Below are 25,336 nucleotides of genomic sequence, written 5' to 3' on the forward strand. Positions count from 1 at the left end.
CATTCCGCTCAGAAAGTAAAAGAAAAGAAAAGTGCCAGGCAATGACGCACAATTTTTCATGCGATGAGGTTGAAATAAACTTGTGCTCTGTTCACTCCCGCCATTCTCTTTCAGTGTGCTCGGCTACTGTTTACTGGGTGGCATGCTTTTTTTTTCGTAGTCCTGTGAAGGAAATCCTGTTCTAATTTTCAACACATGGGGTCGCCACATGGCCCACTTTCGATTGGCTAGCATTACATGCTAGCCGTTAGATTGACATGCTACTTGCTCACTGTTTTATATGATCCCCACAGGCAGCCACGTACAGAAAAAGCACAAAAATTCAATATAGGTTTGCTCGAACTCGAAATCACAGTCCATTCAAAATCCGGCCCACTCGGTAATTCTGATCCGTCCGAAAATTTACAACGCTAATTTCATGAGATAATTTGATCATCCGCGCATTGATGACCAGAAAATTCATTGACTTTATAGCTACGGCATAACTGCGCCAATCCAGCACCGCTGCTCATCTCGAAGTAACTCGAATACTTTCAGTAGTACCAAAATTTACCAAACATTCGCGCAGAGGCACGATTACAAGAAAGAAAAAGACACAGTACACAACCTTGATGAAAAGCGACTTGTAGATATGCCGAACTTGAGGCTATACATATACACTTCACAGCACTTCGAGTAGCCTGCTCTTCACTGAACTCTTCAATGCTACACGCGGATGGCGGTGAGCTTTAGTGCGAGCTGTGCCGATGAATGGGGAAGAGGTTTAGCAATCATTGAGGTAACCCCACTCTAAACAGAAAGGAATACAGAAGGAGTAAGCTGTCCTCCAGCACTCTCTTTTCATAAAAGGTTGCGTGTTAGAAGACAGCTTACTCTCTTTTACTCCTCTACACGGTGTTTCATCTAAGACTACACAATTTTTATAAATAGACTTTTTCAGTTAGAAAAGCACTTTTCTGGCAGGCACTGTCAGCGGCGTAGTACATCAGAATACAGCTAAGACGTGCTAACTAGCAAGATGGTTAACTAATACTGAATAGTAAACTTTTTAACTTATACTGTTAGGCTCCTTATTTACTGACATGCGTGTACCCCACACAAAGTAACATCCGTATCAAATTTTAGAACTTCGAAAACGTGGTTACCCTCGGCGCTGTGGCCCAACAAATTTTGGCTACATCACGTCAAAATACATGCGCTTTCGAGAAGCTTTCAGGCAAAGCAACATCTCCAGTGCACGTAACTCATCTAAATAGCCAATATTTGTTTTGGCCACAGTGCCGAGGGTAACCTCGTTTTTGAAGTTCTAAAAATCATATGGATTACTTGCCGTGGGCTACACCCCTCTCAAAAATTAAGAAGCCCAAGAGTAATAGTTAAAAAGTTAACTAATCAGTACTAGTTAATCAGACTGCTAGTTAGCAAGTCGTAACTGTATTATGATGTACTACACAGCTGACAATGCTATGCTGAAAAAGCACTCTACTTAGGTCTTAGGTATAGACCCTGTATAGACCCATTCGTGTTTACAGTGCAAGGCAGATGCGTGACCGTGTTCTGCAGACGTAACAAACATCCTAAACGAAATTCTGACGGCCTTTTCGTGCAATTCAGAGAGCTGTTGCATTTCGTTGCAGGTGAAAATACTCATTCTGGAACACTTTGGTGAAATTTCAGGCATTTTTATCACAATGGCACAAATCTCGTTTGGCGCACACCGTCCATACGAGGATAATGGACAAGGCCAGGGAAAGTCCTGCGATGCCCTCTAGGACCCAACCACGATGAAAATTCTGAATAAAAGTTGTTTATTTATCCCTCTCTCTCGTATAATACAGAAGTGAAAGCGCTGCATCGAATTACGGATTGAAAGGACCCTGCAAGCCAATTCTATCCAATTTTTGTTCTTAGTAAAATTCGATTGTGAGTCTTTTTCTGGGTATGATGATGTTTGTCCATCAAAAGAATTCATCATCATCATCAGCCTGACTACACCCACTGCAGGGCAAAGGCCTCTCCCATGTCTCTCCAATTAACCCTGTCCTTCGCCAGGCGCGGCAACCATATTCCCGCAAATTTCTTAATCTCATCCGCCCACCTAATTTTCTGCCGCCCCCTGCTACGTTTACCTTCTCCTGGAATCCACTCCGTTACCCTTAAGGACCAGCGGTTATCTTGCCTTCGCATTACATGCCCTGCCCAAGCCCACTTCTTCCTCTTGACTTCAACTAGGATATCATTAACGCGCGTTTGTTCTCTCACCCACTCCGCCCACTTCCTATCTCGTAACGTTACACCTATCATTTTTCTTTCCATAGCTCGCTGCGTTGTCCTTAACTTAAGCTGAACCCTCTTTGTTAACCTCCACGTTTCTGCGCCAAAGAATTCATTGGCGAGAAAATGTTTAAAAAATTTCCCACCACTCGACAAAAACTACTGACATCTGATACCGAAAAGGACTCCGCAATCACTATTTTTAAGGGAATGGCAGAGCAGCCTAGCCTCTGGGATGCAAGCAAAAAAAAAAATGTCTATGCATGCAGCATAGAACCGGATGACACAGCCACGGTGTATGCAGCATCTATGTGAACCCACCCCATTATCAGACTGACAGCACTCACACCTCCAGCCGGTTTTCCTGGCAATGCTTCGCTCTTTTTGGTTAGATATGCTGTGCAGTGAACTCACAGCTTTTTTTGAATGTGTGCTGCACCTAGCCGTGAGTTCTCTGTTTCAGGTGAACTTCTGTTTCAGCCATGCCATGAACAAAATAAACAATATTTCGCGAAACAGTAAGCAGGGTAGCATATTGTCCACCATTAGACCTTTGCAATAAGGGCTCCCCGAGAGCTGCCATATTGTTGGACTGTCGTGCGCACTTCACACTAGCACAGTGGAAGCGACAGTGGAGCTGGTTTTCAACAGTCCAGGGAGAAGGCGTTTCAACAACTCCCTCACCCAATGCAAAGGTGTGCCACCAGAAGTAACATCAATATTTCAATGTGATAGCATATAGATTGTCGTCTCACAAAAAACTTCTGGCTTCTCTGTCACGAAATTCCCTGATACATAATTACAACTGGCCAGAGACAGTAGCAGTATAACAGACCGACAAGATTAGAATTCCTTGCAAATGGTTTTTGCAATCTAGCAGAGCACCATGCATACAGTCGAGCTCAGTTGTACTGAACTCAAAAAGGATCACAAAAAATTTGATACATCGATAATTCGATATATAAAAAGTGGCAGTTGATAAGCTTATCTTTAACCTACAAAGTGGCAGCGCACGACTCGCTAGACGCTGCTAGGCCGAACCTGCTTTGCATATCAGCTGCAGTGAACGGTGTTTTGGAGCCAGCCCCTGCCTATTACAAGGTGCCTGATCCTATTCCAATAGACCATAAATAAAATAATTGCTCATTACAATTAAAGGTGCAGTTGGTTTTCGCAACGCCTTCGATGGCTAAGCAAGTGAAGCATGCCACACAAGGGGTGTTGCTATGCTTTGTTAGTTAAGCTGGCTTCAAAGCACGACAGCAATGTGGCCTGGAAAATAAGTACAAGAGACAGAAGGCACACACGTTCACCTCGTCCCACGTTTCACAAAGCTAGCGCTGCCAGCAGGAGCCCAAAGCCACGCAGCCCAGCTGTCCCCGTGTAAGAAAAGCGTGATTCGATATATTGAACGACCTGTACTTCTACATAGGATTTTCAAGGGGATAATCTCTGTGTGTCATAAAGCCAATAATTAAAAATATATCAGAGTTCGATATATCCGGGCTCTACTGTATACATGTTCCTTAATACACAACCAGTTCGAAGCAGTTTATCTGAACAAAGAACACAGCAACCTGTTTGAAGCAATTCTTGCCCCACTGCTGGTTTGAGTTGCTCATAGCCCGTTTCCTGAAAATCAACAGGTCCCAAATACACAAAGGAGGTACGGACAAGTCAGTAAAGTTGTCATTGCTGTTCACTCCACACTGCTAGCACTGTCGTCAATGGCAAGCGGTCGAACATTCTTGTCTACTGCACTTTGATCTGGAATGGGGCCTTGAACAGAATCCAGTTGTGCGTCAGTCAGCTGTTCTCCACTTGCAGCATCATTTGAGGCCAACGCAAGATCCAGTGTCTTAAGATCTTCCATATCATGGCTCCTGAGCACTGAAGCAGATTCTGTATGCTCTTCAAGCTCACTTTTGTGATGCCTGTCAAGGTCCTTGAGAGTGTCAGTCTGCTCCTCTGCATGTTCAATGTCATCTGAAACCATTGTAAGGTCCACTGTCTTTGGGTTTTCATCCGGGCTCTTTGGCGCTACTGCTGTTGCACTCTGCTTTTCTGATGCCTCCTCCTGTGTCTCAGTCTGCTGGCCTATGTTTTTACTGTCATCTAATACCAATGTAGGTTCCCCAGCCTCTGAATCCATGTCTCTCAGCAAATGTTCCTGCTGCGCCAGCCGCAGGCGACGTCGCTCCAGAGCTTGCAGCCTACTCCTCTCCATGCGCTCAAGTAGCTCTTGGCTCGCTTCCTGAAACATGAGGGCAGCAGCGCATGAAGCTACGACAGCAACAGCAGCATCACTGAATGCAACAAGTCGTCCAGGTCATGAATCTAGTAATTAGGCAATAGCATCCAAATTATGAGCTGAAAAAGTGCCTTGTGCAGGTTTAAACTAGTATGTCAATTAAAAACATCGCAAAAACATACACAAAGAGGGAGAGATGACAGAAATGCAGCGTGCACTGCTCAACTTTCCATCCTGTTCAGCAAGATTACATACTAACATGCACTCACAGGCAACAAGTTGTAGAACCAAGCTTCATACGACTACATGCATTTAGGTTTCATGAAAACAAAACTGTCCGCTCCATTTCTTAGTGGACTGGTATCGGCTTGAACATTAGGCCCCTAATAGTCAGGTAGTCAGTGCTATTAGTGCAGTCATGCTGTGATCAGAACATGTTAACATTTTTATTTGGTAATTGAAATTACAAAGGCTGCCTCATGGCTATGAGAATAAGCGCAGATCAGAATTGCGCTTTTTAACATAACAGTTAATAAACCAATGATGTAAACATACTGAAAGACTAGCCATAGGGCATTACACGCTGCATTAACCTTTGAGGTGCCCTTTTTGTTTTGTTTGAAAACAATTATACAATTATTTTTTCCACCTAAACAGTATATTGCCCAACAAAGGCAATTCGTTAGTTTTCTGGAGTGAAAGCCCAGAAGGTAATTTGTTACAAGGTTATACAAAATTCCGCACAAAGTGTCAGAATGGTTAGGATAATGATATTGAAATGCCCAGATTTGTCAAGTAAGCACCCGGCGGATCGTGGAATGACTATGTTTTGAAGGTGTTCATTACGCTCGACACTGAGCAAGAACCATCGAAGTTATTCCTGGCAGCACGATCTGTCTGCATAAAAAAGGTCACCAATGTGCTACCCGGCGAACTACTTAGTGATGTATTATTTACTGTGTTCACTATATGGCACAAAAAAAAAATTATTTGCTAATGCTAAATTTGACTGAAGCAATGAAATCACTCCAAGATGCAGCACACTCTAAAAAAAAGCTAAGAGTTCGCTGTTTGCACAGTTGTGCACAAAGCGTCTGAAAGGGTTAAAGATTTGTCATCACAAATTGCCATTTTTTCGCAATAAAGAATTGACCGAACAAGGCATTTTTAGACTAGTCACTAGGAACCATAGTTGTTACAAGAGATAGTTAAATGACAATCCTATGCACTTTAGATGTTGACTGCCATGTTCACATCTTGTAGAAGTAAAAGTGTTATAGCTGGCTATACACATGTGCCCTAACCGGAGGTACCAACAACAGCAATGCAGCTAATTAACAGTCTTTCCACATATTGACAACATGCTTTTCTCAATTAACAGCATTCCTGTGAACACCGCAAAGGTGCCTGGAAGACGCAGCAAGAACTGCAAAACAGCAGCTGCACTCGAAAGGGACAAAATCTTGCTGGATAGCACTGCAACACAATGGCAGAGTTAATAAACAATGCATGCTGCTAGGTTTAGCAGAGATGGTCGATTGAATCTTAACAAGAAATAGCCAACCATAAAAACCTGCATCTTTTCCATGCAGCCTGAAATATAGATGCAATGGCCTGCTGCAAATGCATCACAAGGGAGTAATATAACTGCATGCACAGAGAAGAGGTGGCTCACATTGTTCTGCTGAGATGGGGGCACCTCAGTTGAAGACAATGGCTGGTTGTCCGCTTGTACGCTCTGTCCAAGCAGTGATGAAAATGGGTCCTCAAATGTTGGCTCCTCTTCCTCTTCTACAACCACATCGTCCAATTTCTCCACAAATGGCTCGTCACCATCTGCAGCATCACCCTCCAAGCCCATCCGTAACTTGCGCATGTAAGTCTGCAACGGAGAAAAGCACACTGTCAGGCTGGCAGTGACAGAATTGAGCAGCCTGGTACCAGCACTACCTCACTGCTGTGACAACTGTAACAGTTGCAAGTTTCAAAAAGAAAAAGCAAACGAGTACTTCTACGTCTTGATGCCCATGCAGCGACACCAAAAGTTAGCACCTGCACAAGTATAAAAGCAGTACCGAAAAAATGCACAGCCATAATTTTTATTACACTAACTGTGGCCGGCTGCAGTGTGGTACTCGAGGCTAAAGAGAGACACAGGCCTTGAAATGGTAAAAAAAATTCAAAAATTTTTATTTTTCAAAAATGGCATTGTATTGTATTGGTTTGATTTATAGGTGTTTAACGTCCCAAAGTGACTCAGGCTATGAGGGACGCCATAGAGAAGGGCTCCAGAAATTTTGACCACATGGGGTTGTTTAGCATGCACTGACATCGCACAGTACACAGGCCTCTGAATTTCGCCTCCGTATTGTATTGTATTGGGTTTTATGGCAAATAGGCAACTCAGGTCATTATGCACCAAACTCATGGTAAAGGAAAATTGTTTTCTGCAGAATTTTATAAAAATTTTAATTATCAGTGGTGTATACGGCCTAAAAGACTGTTTTGTATTACCTAGTAATGAAGGAAGAAATTTTTTTTTCAAAAATGGCATATTTGGGTTCAATATATACCTTTAAGTACCTACCTACACAGTTTCAAGGTCTTTTTGCACTCTGCAGCTGAAGGTTACATATGTATAAATGCCAGTGCCCTCTGAATGTGATGCAACACAGTTAAGCACGACCAGTCATAATGGGGGCTTTGACATAGAGTTAAGGGGAATAGAGGGCAAAGCAACAGTAGGTGGGGAACAAAGAAGACCTTCTCAAGGAGAATATTAAAAGGTAGAAATGAGAGGGACAGTCCTTCCACATTCACCCAACATACTTGACCCAAAAATTTTTCACAATGGGTCCACACTGTAATGACACCAGCAAAATATTCTTACGACAAAAAAAAAAAATGCTGCACGAACTTCTTGTTGTTGACAAAAGAGCTGGAGTCACTAACTTCCAAGCCGAATTCAGTCATAATAACCATCACGCCGCTGCACCACAGAGAGTTGAAATGAGCAATCCAAAACTGTAAGACTGTTCTAACATCCAAAACGATAAACTTTCAGTGTACAACTACCAAACTGCTCACACATTTGTCTTGCAACAGAAACATAACTTACATCAACAAAAGGCTACCCCCGCAGGCAGGTGAGTAAAAAGGATGAGGAATCTGATTTTATGTAAAAAGGCACTGCAAACATCCCTTGCTAGGCCTTCTGTTTACAGCCAAGCAAAAGACACACAAAAGTCTAACCTGCACTTCCCGCTTGGTACCCAGTCTTTCCAAAGTACTGAAAAAGTTGTCAGAGTCCAGCTGAGGAAAGAGGCGATGGCTCCAATGCTCGAGCACTGACAACGTCGTATCTAAATCGTGGAGCTGTGAAATCAGAAAAAGAGTTAATAAGAAATATGGCTTTCAAAGGTGTCTAAATTGAAGTAACACAGTTTTGCATCTTCGCTTTACCTCATGACCCTTTCCTCGCCAGTGTATATTCTTGGACATACGCAGGAGTTCAGGAATCCCTTTGGCGCTAGCAAGCCTACGGAAGAACACTGGAATAAGTGCATGCAGCCATGCGCCGATATCACTAGCACCACCACGAAGACACAGGAACAGGAAGTGTAGTCTATGACGAGAAAGCTCAATAAGACAAGCCCTTAAAGCAAGTAGATGGCAACTCGTGGCGTTCATTACTGTCGGCCAATCTGCCCAGTTATTCACGTTGTTCACCAAGTTAGATACTTCCGAATCCTCCCATTTGTAAAAATGCAAAGGTTCTTTAATCGCAGTAAGTGCCCTGAATCTCACCTGTCTTTGTTGAGTTTAGGCCGAGGGTTCTTAACGACGCGCTTCCGCGCAGGTTTAGCTTCATCTGCTGCTCCTTCTTGATCTTCTGCTGCCTTATCGCCCATTTCGACGGCTTCCTAAAAGAGAGGAAGAAATAAAAGGAAGAGAATAGCAGTTAAGAAGAACCACTACACAATGTGAAACCAATAAACTAACCTCGGCAGCTCCGGTGTTGTCGTCCTCGGCATCGTCCAAGGCATAGTCTTCTTCCATCATGTCTTCCATAGCTTCTGTAGTTCCCAAAATGCAATTTCGACAGCTTCTACTAACGTTACTTTTTACCGAGCGGAGGCGACCGCGGTGATAGTGCAGCTTATGTTAGCTGAAAGGAATAACGCCACTAATGACAACAGCGCAGCACACCTTGCCTTGGTCACCGCCATCCGCCGTGATGCCTTGGTTTCGCGCGCTTTGGAACACTATACTTGTTTTGCAGTTTCACTTTCAACGTAACTGTCTTTTTCCTTGCTTTTTTTAATACATAATTTTTACCTACAAGTTTTTCCTTTTTTTATTTACATTTTGCTTACTAATGGCATTAGTATAGCAATATTTTCTTTTTTATGTTCTTTGAAATCAGTCTGCTTTATATAAGTTTTATTAGCAAGATAAAATTCATATGAACAAAATGTTAAGAAATAATTATTTAATAACTTTTTGAAGAATTGTGCACTTTTTCTGAATACAAATGCTATAATATTGTTCAGTAGCGCCACATCACAGTAGAAAAGAACATGCGGGACTGCTAAGTCGATGTGGTGATCTTTTCCTGTCGTTCATTCTCCTGATCGGTTGTCCGCAATGGCAGCGAACAACTATTTCGGGTTTGCTGCAGGAAACGCACAGTATGGGTAAGAAGATTTCAATTCTTACTAAATTTTATTGTACCGTGTGCACTGTTGCGCGTGGAGACTTTCGCGACAGTTGCTGGCCTTTGCCCGTTCTGAAATCCGCGTGAAAAGCTTGGTTGCCGGCAGTGGTCGAACGCGCTTTCAAAGATGGCGTCGGTTGTGCACATTGTGTTCAGAAGTTCCTTTTTTGCGTGAAAATAATTGCGTAACGTTTTTGCTGACTGTTGAGCGTAAGCCGGGAATTTGACAGAAAGGTAATACTGGTAGGTGCTTTATCTCGAACTTGACATGTTCGCAGTTATTCGAACAGTACGCGTTGCACGGCTAAGCCTAGCCATTGGTTTAAAGTCCGCTGAGCGGTGAGTTTATTCATTCCGTGGTGTCAAGTTTATGGCTAGGGTAAGCTATGACGGGCCGTGCTTCGCAATTTCTCGGAGATTGGCAACTGCTGCCTCTGCCCGCGCGCCCCCGTTTCAGCTTTACGACTTCGTCACGACGCCGTATTCTGCGCAGCGATTTTGTGGTCATTTCGTCAAACGCGAAGAATGGCATTGAGACGGAACGGGCCGCCCAGTGGTACTTTTTGGGCGCATTTATTAGCGGTTGTATCAAGTGCTGTTGAGGACGTAACTGCGAAGCTGCTGCCGTTCGTGCCGTAGCATCTTAGCGGTCCCATTACTGCTTGTAAAACCGCGCCGACCAGCGAGACGAATGCACGCTAGAGCGAAAGAACTTTGGAAGCAGCGGTAAGGACGCAGGCTGTTTTTGTTGCCTATGTAATCACATCCCTGAGGTTCGACCCTTTCAGTTGCTAAACGCGGTTTCTAAAACGCGATTTTTATGAAGTGAGGGCACAGACCACCTCACGGGGGTGGAGGGAGTGAAGCTTCAAAGTGATTTTGTAAAATTTGTCGCGCCCATATATGAACAGTGATCACAGAGTAAAACCCGATGCTGCGCGCGTGTTCCCCTCTGCGGGTTCTATGTGGCAATGAGGAACGAATATGCTTTGGAAGGTGCTTATATAAGCGTGCAAATAGTCCTCTTACATTTCATTCGGTGTGATTCTTGAGTGAAGAAATCTCCCAAAGACACCACGCCTTGCGGGCAGATGTACCAAAGGCCGCGCACTACAGGAAAAGTATTTGCTCTGGCAGGCTGCGGTAGTTAAGGTGCTTTTTTTTTTTGTCTAGCGTAGTGGTAGGGGTAGTATCTTCTGAGAGAACAAACACTCTCTTAAAACATAATGTTCGTGATCTTTGCACCTTGCAGGAATATTGTATGCGGGAATGCCAGGGTTTGATCACCAGTACCACCAAGTAGCCGCCGGTTTCCAATGGGTTTAAGCATTCCTCGGGGAAAAAAAAAACTGGGGAATGGGTCGTTGACTCCACCTTAAACAGAAACAGCCCATGTGTGGTGGCATTCTTTGGCTATAGATGCTGCACTTGTGCTAAGGAGTAGACACCAAATTTTTGGATGTTTTTTTTTTCTTTGGAGTGGTGCGCTGGAAATTAGTATTTATGGGTCACAACAAGGAATACACATACGGCAGCTGAATAATTTTTTTCTTGTGTCGTTTCAGTTTCAAAAGCCGAACGGCGGCTGTGAAGTACAGCATGCATTCAGATCATGTGAAGCTTGCAGAAACTGCGATATAATCTCTGCTTGGACGTTTTTTGTCATTCTAACTTTTGAGCCTGCTTGCAAAAGTTTACGCATATTAAACATAAAATGAAGAAAGCTGCGGAAATTTTGTATGATCTGAGAAGTCTTGTGCGTCACAGCCTTTGTTGCATGTTAAAACCAAAACTGGAACAGCACGAGAAAAAAAATTTCAGTTATAAATTATTTACTGCCTCTTGATGCAATCCATATGGTATCCATGTTTTCTGTTCCCATGGTTTCTGTTTCATGATGTGCAGCATCATTCTAAAAAGTGAACACAACTGAAAGTTGGTCTCTGTGCTCCTTTAAAATTCACCGCCTTGCAGTAATGTCTCAAGTGGTGAGAATTTGAACAGATTCGTATTCATTTTTTTCTTTCCTCTGAGTGGCCACTATTAGCGAAACCGAAATTGCTGTGAAAAGGGGTAAATGTGGGGTTTAGCAAAATTAATTTTTCCAAAGGTCCTTACAACATTACATTTTGTGCCAACCTTGCTGTTGGATTAGTTAGTGCCTGGGGCTACACTTATTTTAGTAGGAGTAAATTCTCTGCTTCAGAAAAATGTACCCCTGCCTTTGTCTGCTACCATATAAAGTGAAAAAAAGTTTTGCTTCCAGCCATAGACATTTTTTGTTAGAGCAGTACCATGAAAAGAATGTATTGTAGTTGGTGAGCACACGTGTACACATGAGAACGAGGAAGTGGGGAAGTTGTTTCGGTGTGGCATGAAAAGGGGGCATAGTGTTCCTTGTGCACACATATACATTGTGGTGGCATTCTTGTATTTCCATGACTTATTTTTTAACGCTGCTTTGCCTGTCTCAAAGGGCATTCTCTTTTAGTTGCACAGGTGACCATTGCCCACTTTGTAAACACTGACCTGGTTAGTTTCAGGGGCTTATGGCCTGCTTTCATTTGAAATTTATTGACAATATCATGTGTTCTAATTGTTTGACGAAAGCAGCTGAATCCAACTGGTGTGTAGATTATAGACGTGTCGCATTAGATCAATAAAGCCATGTGGCTGTGGCATCTGTTCACGATGCACAAGATAGTGCCGTATTTTCCGGTATATAAGACACGGCTTTTTTTTCAAAAATCTTGCTGGTGCGTCCTATACAAGGGTGCGTCTTATATGCGACTTTTTCTGTTTCTTTTTTTGCGAGTTCAGAAATTACTCAGGTCCATGTTCAAGCTTTTTTCACCGAAAAAACATCACTACCAATGACGCGGTTTTAACACGGTTAATACTTCAATACGGGGACCACCGAGAGCAACTTTATTATTGAACGGTGGGGATGACGACTTCCGGAATCATAAACCCGTGACCGTTTCGCAGGCCCCAAGCAAAAGTAATGTGAAATGCCAAAAGATGGCGACAATCGTGTTTCTCGCCATTGTCACGACAAGCCGGCGTTTCTTTCAGTCACCCTTTGCAACTTTGTTTGCTCCGTGTACGTAGTGCGAAGAAAATGTTTCAGCTGGGTCGCCTCCATAAATGGGCGTGCTTTTTGATAGCACATCTTAAGATCAAGACTTCGAAGGTTTTAAGTTAATATAAAATGTTCTTATGGACATAAGGAGAGTTCCTTCGATCTTTTTTTCTTTTTTTGCTAAAACGTGGGTGGGTATGGCGTGAGGGTTGCCTTTTTCGATCACTTAGCAGTGCTTAAGAACTTCTCACAGGTAAGGTGCATTTTGCAATGGTCGCACAAGCATGTTTAATTAAGCCTCACTAGCCTAACTGGGTAAATTGGGATGCGTCTTATACACGGGTGCGTCTTATATACTAACTTTTTCAATGACAGCTTGCATATATGGGGGGTGCATCTTATACACCGGAAAATACGGTACCTGGGATTGTGCAATGAATGTTTCCTGCCTGCATCTTCTTTCGTGGCCAAGGCAGGCTGGCAACACTGTGTGTGATGTCTTTCCTGTCCTTGCAGTGCGGCTGGCACCTACCCAGCGGCTGCCAGCCAGACGGGCTACACCATGCAGCACGCTGCTGCCGCGGCGGCAACGCCTCAGCAGTTTGGTGCTCGGACAGCCCCCACATACAGTGCCTATGACACCCACAATGCGGCAGCCGCAGCAGCTGCCTCTGCAGCCGCTGCTGCCTTCCACTATGCCCCACGGCAGCAGGTAGGGTCTTATTCATTGCAACTAGTAATGGTTCGTCGGGGATCTACTTGTTATTGTTTGTTCACTGCAGTTCGTGAAAGGGCACCAAAAAGCTGGCAGGCTGGATTTTCCTTCTTGTGTTGTTCTGTGGGTATTATCAGTGCGCTGCATGAAGCTGGCACAAACCTGCTGTTACACAAAATGCCTGGAATGCTTAGCTAGTCTCGTATCGCCAAGCAGCATCTTCAAACTGTCTCAACGAAATAACCAGGCATGGCAGTTTTTAGCAATTATTTTCATCAAATGTGCCTTTCGTCTTCAGTAATTACCATCGGCCGCAAAATTTTATTTTGGAGCATTCCAGTGTTCTATACGAGAAATGGTTTAGGGTTGCATTCTTTTCACATTTTTACACATGCGTAGATTCTGTTAAAGAGTAGGTTGAAACATGCCTTTTGAAAGCTGGGAGTCGTTTTTAGGGACGCTCGTGTTGACCTCTTGGCTATGAAGTTGGCGAAGGCCTGTGGAATGATTTGTAGACTGCTGTAGGTGACTCCACTGAAATTAAAAACTTCTGCTATATAATGCCTTCTTCCTCCCGCATATAAATTATTTAATCTTGTCTCAAACATTCACAAATTACTTTTAATACAGAAAAAAGCTGTACACCAAATTACAAATGCTCCATTTGTGAATGTCCACAGGAGGGATTTGTTTCAGTCACCTAATCTTCTGTTAGGCATTCATACGTATTGAATCTGTTCGTAAAGTACAAAAGCAGTTTGAAACACAAAAATGAGTATTCCTTAGAATGTGCAACCTTAAAAAATAATTACAACTACTGTATTGCATAAGACAGAAGTATGGGAATTGCCATTTTCCCGAACCATTAACGCTTTTAACAGGTTACAATATTGTGTACCATACCTGCTTTGTAGCCTTGAAAAACAACATATAGATCTGGACACTTTGTCTAAAAAAAACAATTGGAGAAAATTTTTATGATGAACGATGGTCTCCGTGTATATGAAATGTGTAACCTGTAGTGCAAACATTTTTTCTTCCAGCACAGTAGTGATATATCAAATATTTGCATTTGGCATTATTGTACAGGGTCTGTTCTGAAAGTAGTAGGACTGGTTTTTTCCTGGGCGAACGGGCGGACGAGAGGCGGTCTGCGCGTGCAGGATCGTTGAAGGGGGATATTGGGAATGCTGGGGAAAGTCGGCAGTCGGCTCTCGGCCGTTGAAAAGAGCAGGTCGCCTGTATTGTGTACCCCTGTCGAAACGTCTCATCACGCAGAATCAGAGCGTTTACTGGATCAAAGATACGCGATCAAATTTTGTGTACATCTTGGTAAAACGGGCAAAGAGACTTACAACATTATTAAAGAGGCCTACGGTGTTGCTGCCATGGGTAGATCAGGTGTTTCTGAGTGGCACAAGCTGTTCCGAGAAGGTCAGGAAAGAGTAGAAGACGATGACCGCTCTAGACGGCTTTCGACCAGCAAGACCAACGAAAATGTGTAGCGAGTGAAACCTTTACTGAACAGTGATTGTAAGATGAGTATCAGAATGACTGCTGATGACTTGAGCATTCCTCAAACCCAAGTTTTTGAGATTGTGACAGAAAACTTAGCCATGAGGAAAGTGTGCTCGAAGTTGGTGCCGGGAGTATTGTCAGAGGAGCAAAAGGCCAACTGGGAAGTGATCTGCCAGGATCTTCATCACGTAAATAAGGACCCCAATTTTTTGCCCAGCATAAGGTGGCAACACTGCCTCAGGCCCCCTACTTTTTGGCCCCGCCAAACTTGGCCCCGCCAGACTTTTTTCTATTCCTGAGAATAAAATCGACGCTCAAGGGGAAGCATCACGGATCGGTAGAGGCGGTTCAACAGGCCATGACGAGGGAGCTAAACAGCATTCCGGTCCAGGCATTCCTGGAGGCGTACGAAAACTGGAAAACTCATTGTCAGCAGCGTCTAGATGCGGAAGGGTGCTACTTTGAAAAATTCTAATTGTTCATACTATTCTCTTGAATAAATTTTATTTTAAAAAAATTAGTCCTACTACTTTCAGAACAGACCCTGTATATGCCTGTACGTACTTAAAGGTAGAATGTTGGGCAAGACTTGTGCTTTTGTTGTTGTTTTTCCTTTTATTCTGCTGCGTACGACTTTAAACGCAATCCTACATGTATATGTAATGCATGCATGTATTTTCTCTTGTTAAAATATCTAATAACACTGTATTTAGCATGTGTATAAACAAATTGTGTGGTTGAATCTCGTGTGCCCGTCCGTCTGTTCCCTGCAGGCAACGTACGACAAGAGCAGCCAGGGGGGCTACTACGGCCAGGGCCAAGTGAGCACGGCGTACGGCAATGCGGCTGCCACCACCGGCGCAGCCGAGAGCGTGAGCTCTAGCTACGCGGCCCAACCGACAGCCAAGAGCAGCTTTGCCTCGGCCTACCGGGCACCCCCGTCGGGGCCCAAGGCCAACGCTGGCCAGCCACCACAGCAACAGCAGCAGCAACAACAGCAGCAGCAGGGGGCGGGGGGCGGCACGTCCACCGCCACCTACCTGTACTCTGGCTACTCGAGCTCCTACGGGGGCATGCAGAACTCTGGCGGCTACCACGGCAACCAGAACAGTGGTGGTGGTGGCGGAGGTGGAGCCAAGATGTTGTGGAACAGCGGGGGTGCAAGTGCTGGTGGAGCTGGCGGAGGGGGCGTGGGTTCTGGTCCGGGCCCGTACAAGCGGCCCGGTCCTTTCCAGAACAAGATCAACAAGCCCAAGCCGCCGCCCAAGGCTCCACAGCTGCACTACTGTGAAGTGTGCAAGATCTCGTGTGCGGGCCCCCAGACGTACAAGGAGCACTTGGAGGGTCAGAAGCACAAGAAAAAGGAGGCGGCTCTCAAGAGCAATGGGACGGCAGGGACACCACCGCTGCCCCGGGGGGGCACTGCCCTGCGCTGCGAGCTCTGCGACGTCACGTGCACGGGCTCGGATGCCTACGCTGCTCACATTCGGGGAGCCAAGCATCAAAAGGTAGGCTGCGTTTGGTGGTTTATGGGTGACCCCGCTTAACTGGTGATAGTGCTGTCGATATCCCAGAGTGCATGTGACAGTGCAGTCGCCGTTCATTGGCTTGGCTTTTTCTTGTTTTATTCAGCAGTATCTTGAGACTTCTGTTTGCACTGTTTGAAATGTAATGCTTAACTAGGTGCACTGGTATTTTTGGCAATTCCTTGCACTACAGTTAAACCTGGATGTAACGAATTCCTGGATATAACGAAATTTTTGAATTCCCCAATGCTGCCCCCCTTGAAGCCCATGTATTTTCGACCTTGATGTAACGAACTCTCAAAGCTGATCAGTCATTACTTTTTGCACTTTTAAGGAAAATTCAACCAAATGCACTATATTAGTGAATATTAATATTGTACGGAGCCAACAGTTACGCGAACGTCTCGGATCACCGCGACCAAGCGAAGTTAGCGATGATGATGATAGCGATGGCTAGCGCCGCCCCGTGCCTAACGTAGCAGCCTGTTCAGGCTTTGCTTGTGTAGCGTGGCACCAGGTGGTGTTTGTAGCGGCGGTTGATTTCTTTTGTTGCATTTTTTATGTATGGATTTGAGGACAAGCATTTTTATTTTGTGATTTTCATTTGTTTCAATGGCTTAGACACAGTTATGTGTAAGAATTCACTTTAAAAGCAACGCTGATGGCCGGTTCTTTCATTACCAGGGCAAAGGAAGGAGAGGGGGGAAAGGAGGATGAGACCGATGAGACGACGCGTTGCATTCGCCATTTTGCGTTTCACCTTCACTGATATCTTGGGCTATTTGATTTCGTTTCTGCATCATTCGTACGAGCCTTCACGCGAAACCTGCATGTAACGAAAAATCGGGAGCTTTTTTCAACTTCGTTATATCCAGGTTTAACTGTATACGATCGCGCAAATCTTTGAATTTGACAAGAATTATTTTTTAGGTGTATCCCAAACAGGTAACCACAGGAGCAAATTCTGAGTTGGGTTTTTGTACTGATTTGTTACCTGTGGGACAAAATAGCATGTTACGCCTTTCGTGGTGTTCTGAATTAAGGAACAGATCAAAAATGCAGGTTGGTTCTAATGCATATCAGTACGGATAGCAGCTCCGGTTTCATGCTGCTGCCGGCCTGCTTGTTGCTAGCATTTTCAGACTTAATGGGGCCAGCAGCGATTTGAAACGCCAGCTGAAGGTGTACCAGCACTGATGGTGTTGCCCTCTGCCAAATGCAACGTGCAGGTGGTCAAGCTGCACACCAAGCTGGGCAAGCCCATTCCCTCAACAGAGCCAGTGGTGATTGCGGCCACTGGTACCACTACTACCACAAAGCCGGCCACAACGGCCACCACTACTACCACTGCGTCGTCACAGAGTACCACCGAAGGCACGGCAAAGGCAGCCACTGAGTCTGAAAGTCCTCCTGTGGCCGAGGACACTTCAGCCGATGCTCTCAAGGATGAAAAAGGCGCTGAGGTAAGCACTTCAGTCTTTCCCCCATGCTTTTCTTAGTTCTCATTGCTAGTGGGCCGCCTCGGTGGCTCAGCGGCTATGGTGCTCGGCTGCTGACCCAAAAGACGCGGGTTCGATCCCGGCCGCGGCGGCTGGAATTTCTTTGGAGGAGAAATTCTAGAGGCCCGTGTACTGTGCGATGTCAGTGCACGTTAAAGAACCCCAGGTGGTCGAAATTTCCGGAGCCCTTCACTACGGCGTCTCTCATAGCCTCAGTCGCTTTGGGACGTTAAACCCCATAAACCAACTAAACCAACCATCATTGCTAGTGGCTGTCTGGCTGGCCAAAGCAGTGACCAGCTCAAAGGGGACTGAAAATTTTCTTGAAATATGAAGTCTTTTTGATGCGCTTATGTTAAAGGGATACTGAAGCAAAATCTTAAAATTGAACAAAAACGCTGAAAATAGATTCTCGGAATGTGATTACATCGAAATCTAGTCATCACTGCGCATATTTTTCAGCGGATGGTTTTATTTTTGATGTTTTATGAGCGCGCGCCAAGCCCTCCCGGCCGGCGCGAGGTGAAGAGCGTGACGTCATGGCACCCTCCCGCGGCAAGAAATATGGCGTCGCCATTCGATGCATGAAGCCTCGCTTCGGACTGGTTTCATCGTGGTTACTGCCTTCTTCAGCGCGTTCAATGGCCATAAATGGGCCACCGGTCTTTCGCTTCGTCTCCTATCGCCCTTAAGAAAACATAGGAGTAATAAATTTGCTTTATTTTTATTTAAAGACGATTCTGCCCCCTTAAGGCTAAAAGGGGCGTTGGTTTGTTAGCAATGGTTCCCCTTCTAACCACCAGATGGCACCACTAGTCTAAACATCGTCGGGCTTCTGTTTTAAAAGTGAGAATGTTATAAATGGCTTAAAGTCCGGAAAAAATAGCTGCGTTTAGCCTTTGTAAGCGTGCATACGGTTATGGTATGTAGACAGCATCATTAACATCTTGACATATCTGTGTACGCCGTGAGCAGACGACTACTGCGAGTAGCGATGGCAATCGTGCTTCTGCTGGAACGGTGGGCGCGCGGGTGTGATGACGTCTAGTCTCTGCTTCCACAGGCGGCTGCCAGGTGCAACGATACGGCAATAAATCGCGAAAAGAAGACGTGTTATCCGCACTTTTCCCTAAAATGTTTGTCATGTTTATCAGTTTTAGCAGTCAAGCTCTTCTTTAGATGTAAAAGAGCAGCTCCCAAAGCTGTACCCCTTTAATGGGACACAGCTTCCTTGTCCATTTTTCGGGTCCCGTCGAATTTGAAATTGGTCAGCGTCTGCATTGTAAGGCTGTTCTGTTCACTGCCCCTCAAATTTGTAATGGCTTCATTGAAATAAAGTTTCTTTGTCTAAGGCCCTCTTTCTGATGCTGCAATTTGGACTAGCGTGCGGGCTGTGGGTACTATGGTTGTTACATGCTGCGTTGACTGTCGTGGTCGGCTGTTTTGTAATGTTTTTTCCCCCTTCTGTCCGAATGCAGCCTGTGGGACAGGACTACATTGAGGAGATGCGCAACGATGAGGGCAAGGTGATCAGCTTCCAGTGCAAGCTGTGCGAGTGCCGCTTCAATGACCCCAACGCCAAGGAGATGCACATGAAAGGCCGCCGCCACCGTCTCCAATACAAGGTTTGGCTTCTTTTTTTCTTGTTTTTTTTCCTTTGCTTTGCTGGTCTTCATACCTTATATACCGTATTTATTCGAATCTAGGCCGATAGTTTTTTCAAAAAAACGAGATGTAGAACTCTTATGTCGGCTTAGATTCGAGGATTTCGTTCCGAGGTTTCGTATTCGTAAAATACGAATAAATGTAGCACGCAGGTGGCGCCCCCACAAAACGCCAACGAAAGACAGCACTGTAGCCGTTGCTATCCGTAGCCGTTGCTATCCGTAGCCGATACTGATCAAAGCACACATGAGCACTGGCTGCCATTTTGGCCTTGTTCTGTTCTCGTGCGGTGGCGTGAAGACATTCGCAGCAGTGAAGTTTTCGTGACCAACACCATGGCACCAAACAGGCGGTGCCATTATAGTGCCGCCTTCAAGCGGAAAGTTATCCTCGCTGCAGAGCAGTTGTCAAATCTTCAAGCCGGGCGGGACTTCGGCGTGGATGAGAAGAATGTTCGTCGTTGGAGGGGGCAGCGTAACGAAATTTTTGCTTGCTCGGCAACGAGAACGGCTTTCACGGGCCCCAAGAAAGGCCGCCATCCAGAAGTGGAGGTAGCTCTGGCCGAGTTTGTGAAGACGCAGAGGTCAGCGGCACTTCCAGTGACCACGGAAGTGCTGCAAGCCAAAGCAAGAGAGCTGGCGAGAGAGCGAGGCGTCCCCCGGGAACTGTTCAAAGCCAGCCGGGGCTGGTTGCAGAAGTTCATGAAGCGCTTTGGCTTCAGCCTCCGACGTCGCACGTCCATTTGTCAGAAGCTGCCGGGCGACTTCGAAGAGAAGCTGATCTCATTTCAGCGATTCGTAATAAGGAAGAGGATGGAGCACGGCTACGCTGTAGGACAAATGGGAAACGCTGACCAGACGCCGGTATGGTTTGACATGCCAGTGGCGTGCACCGTGAACGAAAAAGGTGCCAAGGAAGTGAAAGTGCGCTCGGCCGGATACGAGAAGCAGCGCATGACTGTAATGCTGGCCTGCACGGCGGATGGCCACAAGCTGCCGGCGTATATAATTTTTAAGAGGAAGACTCTTCCAGCTCGGGAAGTGTTTCCAAGAAATGTGATCGTCCGCGCCAACGAAAATGGATGGATGGCGAGCGATATGGTTGAGGAGTGGATCAGAATGGTTTGGCAGCGGCGTCCAGGGGCCCTCTTGGCCAAACGTTCCCTCCTCGTCCTGGACTCTTACCGTGGACATCTCACTGACGGCGTAAAAGCTGCGCTTTCCGAAGCCGGTACCGACGTCGCCATCATACCCGGCGGCATGACAGGCCAGCTGCAGCCTCTTGATGTGTGCCTCAATAAGCCTTTCAAGGATCGGCTGCGCAAGTACTACGTGGACTGTCTGAGTGAAGAGCGGCGCGAGCTTACACCAACAGGCCGAATAAAGCGCGCCTCGCTGGGAGTTGTAGCCACTTGGATAGCTGCAGCCTGGGATGACATCCCAGAAAGCTTGGTTGCGCGCTCATTCCGCAAGTGCTGCATCTCTAATGCACTTGATGGCAGTGAAGATAGTGCACTGTTCGAGGAGGCCAGCGATAAAGAAGTCAGCGATGATGATGATGACGAATGAGCGGGGGCTGATCCCGGGCTGGCGTAGCATACGTCTCTTCGCCCAACGCCGCCTCTCCTCCTCCCGTTCTCTCAAAGCTGCTTTGGCAGCTTTTTTTTTTCAACGGTCTCTCTCGGGGCCACCAATTGCGCTTCGGCAGAGCATGCAGGCGCGATGCTTCCCGCTGTGTCTCACTCGAGTTCCTCTCTCTACACCAAGTCGCCTATGCGCAGACACATGGTGCAGTCGTTTCGCGCCACGCACTTTCACGTGCGCGGCGACGTAAGAACAGTCGTGTCACGTCATAAAAACAATTGTGATAATGAGGTATAAACAGTGTTGTAGGCAGTTGTTTTTTCGGCCGGCCTACAATCGAGGCAAGTTTTTTTTTTTTTTCTGTGGCCTTCAACTTTCGGGTCTCGGCTTAGAATCGTGGCCGGCCTAGATTCGAGTAAATACGGTACATTGTAAGGGCCGTACCCCCAGCTTGGCAGCCAGTAACAGTAAAAAGCTAGAATGGGGTGCCCCTATGCTAGCCGCACATTCATTTGTGCCGCCGCGCCACTCGGCAGGTGTGGTTAGGCCCAGTGTGCTTTGCATCGGAGCCGCAGTAAAATTGCTTTAATTTTAGTCACTGTTCGTCGTAAAAGCTCTAACTTTATCACCAGTGTACCTTCGCACAATAATTTCACGTTAAAATGAATCTACCACTGATTTTCGCAAGGCAGTCTGAAGCGCAGCGCGTGAAAAAGAACACCAGGCGAAGGCCAGCCATGGGTTGCACACATGGAGCGTTGCTCCCAACCGTCGGCCGATGCATCATTGCGGACAGTCGAACACCTGATCTTAATTAACTTTGAATCACAAGAGGTTTTGCCAGTACACTAATCTAGCAACCTGTTTTACAATGGGCGGTTAATTCACGCCGAGTCTGGCGCTTGTCTTACAATCCGCACTTTTAATGCGTTGTGTGTCTGCAGGATTCGCCGGGGCTGCGCTAACGAGTCGTAAAAATGGGTGTCGCAGCACAAAAGGGGGACGCGTAATCGGGGCTCCATTGTAGTCTGAAAAATTTGGCGGACAAATTCCTGTCCTGGGGCCAGATCCTACTACGGTTCCGTTCTTGTACCAGTTCCTTTCGCCCCTTCTCATTGGCCGACCGTCGTCATGTCCGGCGTGACAAAAAACTTCCGGAGGCAGCTCCGCATTTTTCGTCTACGTCACGGGGCATGGCCAACGGCCGAAAGGAACCGCGGAGAGTAGGTCCTCTTCACGGGCACCGCTGCTCACTTTTCCGCTGCCGATAGCAGAGACGGGGCCTCGTGGGCGCGCACATGCGACACCATCTATCGACATAAAGGAGAAACATGCACTAAAAGAAACGTCAAAATAGTTGTTTACTGCACTCTTGCACGTATTGCGACTTCTTATTAAATAATATGTAGTGCTATTTATTTGTCATATTTGATTTCTTTTTAAAACAAAGCTATATTTTAGTGTACGGCTCCCGAAAAATCCAGGCGGTCATGGGCCAGGCTCTCGCGAGGCCGGGCGCTCGCCGATTGGTCGTTGGCTTTCCCTTCTTTCTCCCCGCGTAGTTCGCTGTTGTCATTTTTATGTCACTCCGTAAAGGAATGGTTTGGAGACTGAACCTTCGTAGGATCTGGACCCTGTGTAAGAGCTGCACCCCGTCGAAACCGTGGGGAAAAAAGTGCGGCCTTTACACGAGTATATGCAGTATTCTTTGTGTAGCAAAAGCCAGTGGGCACTGCTATGCCTTGCAATGTAAAGCAACTTAGGAGCAGACTCTGTTTTGGCAGTTACGATTTTTTTTCTACCCCTCTTACCGTATTTACTCGCATAATAGGCGCACTCGCATAATAGGCGCACCCCTAGTTTGGTCGCGAAAAGTCAGATTTTTTTATTTCCGCGCATAAAAGGCGCACCCCGAACTTGGCACTGTGATCAATACTGTATTTACACGATTGCAAGCAGACGCCTCGCCGCACCCCACCCCCAATCTTTATTTTAACAAAGTTTTTGCTGAACTGACTATTGGTCCACATGGTCCACTAGTGCTGCTGCGGACCCACAGCACGTACAACGACATCGTGTAGAACAGCCACACTCAGTTTTCAGGGATGCTCACTTTAAACGTCTGTTTGGAAAGTTTCATCTCCAGCCGGAAACGTTCCCGACTTAGGCCCGCGAAAACCTCAGCGCCTGGAGTCGCGTACGAAAATTTAGGCACGCCACAGACGCAACTGCCGCACTTCTTGGCCACGTCGAGTTTCCGACCTGCCGCACGCTTGCCGTGTTCGAGAGCAAACTCCCAGCCGTGTAGCTATTAAGGTGCTTGCCCGTCGAGCTAAAACAGCAATGCTCGGCTGCAAAGCCACAAACCACGATGAGCTACGAGCTACCGCAGATCCCGGCACTTGATAGCAAAAAAAAAAAAAAAACCTGGAGCTGGTGACGCTGATGGCGATATAGATAGTGAACGCTCGCGGCGGAAGAAAACATTGATGATGATGATAAGCTTGGCCTTGGGCGCCCTTGTGGGCGGCGTCTGGAAGCTCCTTTGCGCGTGTGTGGCCTCCGCGATCAAGCGCCCGTTGCGCGCAGCCGGAGCTGATCGCGGAGGCCTCGACGCGTGCATTTCAAAGGCTATTCCCGTGTGGGTCGTGGAAAGTTTCGGTGCAGCCCTTACGTTTTTTTTTTTTTTAATATTTTCTTCGGGAAAACGGGGTGCGGCCCGTACACGAGTGCGTTTATGCGGTATGTTCAATTTTGCGAGTCGAAAAATTTCCGGAAATTTTACCCCGCGTAATAGGCGCACCCCGAACTTTGAGCCGGATTTTCTGGAAAAAAAGTGCGCCTATTATGCGAGTAAATACGGTATATAGGCTACTGTCAAACAGCATATAGTATGTTCATTTATTGCAGTCAGTAAAAAGAACATTGTATACAAAGAAGGACTGGGTGTCCTTGAGGGCGGGTACCATAACCTGCCGCTGTTTTATTACATCCTAGCAAGTAATAGTGTTGGTAATGCAAATAAATGTGATTGTCTTATTTCACACTTCAGGCAGCACTGAGGGATATACCGTACTTATTCGCATAATCGGGGCACTCGCATAATAGGCGCACCCCCAGTTTGGTCGCGAAAAATCTGATTTTTTTATTTCCGCGCATAATAGGCGCACCCCGAACTTGACACTGTGATCAATACTGTACTTACACACAAGTCGACGCCTACCCGCTACCGTACCTTCTCAGGTGAAAAAAAAAACAGGCACGCACATTCCACAATCCAAGCTTATTTCACTTTAACAAAGTCTTTGCTGAACTGACTAGTAGTCCTCACTTGTGCTGCTGCCGTCGCTTTTGCTGCGGACGCACAGCAGGTACAACATCGCGTGGAACAGCCGCGCACAGTTTTCAGGGACGCTCATTTACACGTCTGTTTGGAAAGGTTCATCTTCAGCCGGAAACCTTCCCGGCTTTGGCCCGCAAAAACTTCGGCGCTTGGAGTCACGTACAAAAATTTACGCCGGCCGCAGTCGCAACTGCCGCACGAAACGTTGAGAGGCGAACAGCTAAGCGTCTTATCAACCCCGCTGCGAATGAACGGCGAAAGTTTGCGCCCGGAACACTCTTGACGATGAATCAACTATAAAAAAAACCACGCGGCCGTCGAAAAAAAAAAAAAAGCATTAACGGGCAAACAGCCCTTCCGTCAACTACCGATACCCCCCCGAACCGCCACACCGAGAATGCACGCTTTTCGCTACCTTTGTCAGCTCTGAAAGCGGCGGGACTCTCGGAGGCGGCTCGTCGGAGGCGGCTCGACACAAGCAACCGTGCCATCGCTATCTGTGCGGCGGTTGTGATAATAATCTTTTAGCTAGGTGCTGTGAACTGAGTCTGTTTTTGTTTATCTCGTTTTGTTTTTTTTTTTTTTTTTTTTTTTGCTTAGCTGCTCGGTAAGCCCCGCTGCCTACGCGTTATCACCATCGCCATCAGCAGCGCCACATTTCGCCATTTTGCAAGCGGCGTGCGGTGTGTGTGGTCGTGTGTTTGACGATGGGGAAGTACGCGAGCTACACTGCGGCATTTAAGCTGAAAGCTCTGCAGTATGCCCTGGAGCATGGGAATCGCGCTGCAAGCAGACATTTCGGTGTTGGGGAAACGAGCATTCGCTACTGGCGCGATCAGCAAGAAAAGCTTCAAGCCACCACGAAGTCACGACGGGCCTTCCGAGGTGCTAAGTCTGGGAAGTACCCACAAGTGGAGGAGCAACTCGTACAGCACATACGGAACCTCCGACGTGACTGCTGTGCCGTGTCCCTCGACATCGTGCAGACCGAGGCACGCAGAATTGCCCGAGCGCAGGGCATCGAAGTGAAAGACTTCCAAGCAAGTTCAGGGTGGACAACGCGCTTCATGCGACGACACGGACTCTCTCTCAGAAGGCGGACAACGTTGTGCCAGCGCTTGCCCTCGGCATATGAGGACAAGGTGGTGGATTTCCACCGTTTC

General features: G+C 46.4%; 2 protein-coding genes across 4 annotated transcripts in view; one reads left to right on the forward strand and one right to left on the reverse strand.

Annotated features, from left to right (window-relative positions):
• Window positions 1-3,810: 3,810 nt before the first annotated feature.
• LOC149342556 (uncharacterized) lies at window positions 3,811-8,780 on the reverse strand. Its single transcript, XM_089544906.1, has 6 exons — window positions 8,528-8,780; window positions 8,333-8,448; window positions 7,988-8,063; window positions 7,778-7,900; window positions 6,201-6,407; window positions 3,811-4,528 (listed from the first exon to the last, which is right to left on the reverse strand). The coding sequence occupies exons 1-6, from the start codon at window positions 8,594-8,596 to the stop codon at window positions 3,974-3,976; spliced, it is 1,146 nt and encodes a 381-aa protein (XP_089401032.1). The 5' UTR covers window positions 8,597-8,780; the 3' UTR covers window positions 3,811-3,973.
• A 320-nt stretch (window positions 8,781-9,100) lies between these two features.
• Zn72D (Zinc-finger protein 72D) overlaps window positions 9,101-25,336 on the forward strand; it is a 43,573-nt gene continuing 27,337 nt past the window's right edge. For all 3 annotated transcript variants that reach the window (XR_016283041.1, XM_089544907.1, XM_089544908.1), the window contains exons 1-5: window positions 9,101-9,222; window positions 12,841-13,036; window positions 15,331-16,065; window positions 17,313-17,546; window positions 19,061-19,207. Coding sequence is in view for 2 of the 3 variants with exons in the window: in XM_089544907.1 (XP_089401033.1) it covers window positions 9,173-9,222; window positions 12,841-13,036; window positions 15,331-16,065; window positions 17,313-17,546; window positions 19,061-19,207 (1,362 nt within the window). In the remaining variant the exon portion in view is untranslated. The remainder of the gene's footprint in view (window positions 9,223-12,840; window positions 13,037-15,330; window positions 16,066-17,312; window positions 17,547-19,060; window positions 19,208-25,336) is intronic.

This window comes from Amblyomma mixtum, chromosome 5 (assembly GCF_055824585.1).
Source record: "Amblyomma mixtum isolate Tamu chromosome 5, ASM5582458v1, whole genome shotgun sequence".
NCBI classification, from domain to species: domain Eukaryota; kingdom Metazoa; phylum Arthropoda; class Arachnida; order Ixodida; family Ixodidae; genus Amblyomma; species Amblyomma mixtum.

Bases quoted from the DNA above. Each gene is read 5' to 3' on its own strand.
- LOC149342556 (XM_089544906.1), bottom strand. From the start codon at position 8,596: ATGGAAGACATGATGGAAGAAGACTATGCCTTGGACGATGCCGAGGAC. The intron at 7,901-7,987 runs GTAAAGCGAAGA...CTGATTTCACAG, and splicing joins GGCGAGGAAAGGGTCATGAG to CTCCACGATTTAGATACGAC. The intron at 6,408-7,777 runs GTTAGACTTTTG...TCTCCGTTGCAG, and splicing joins GTACCAAGCGGGAAGTGCAG to ACTTACATGCGCAAGTTACG.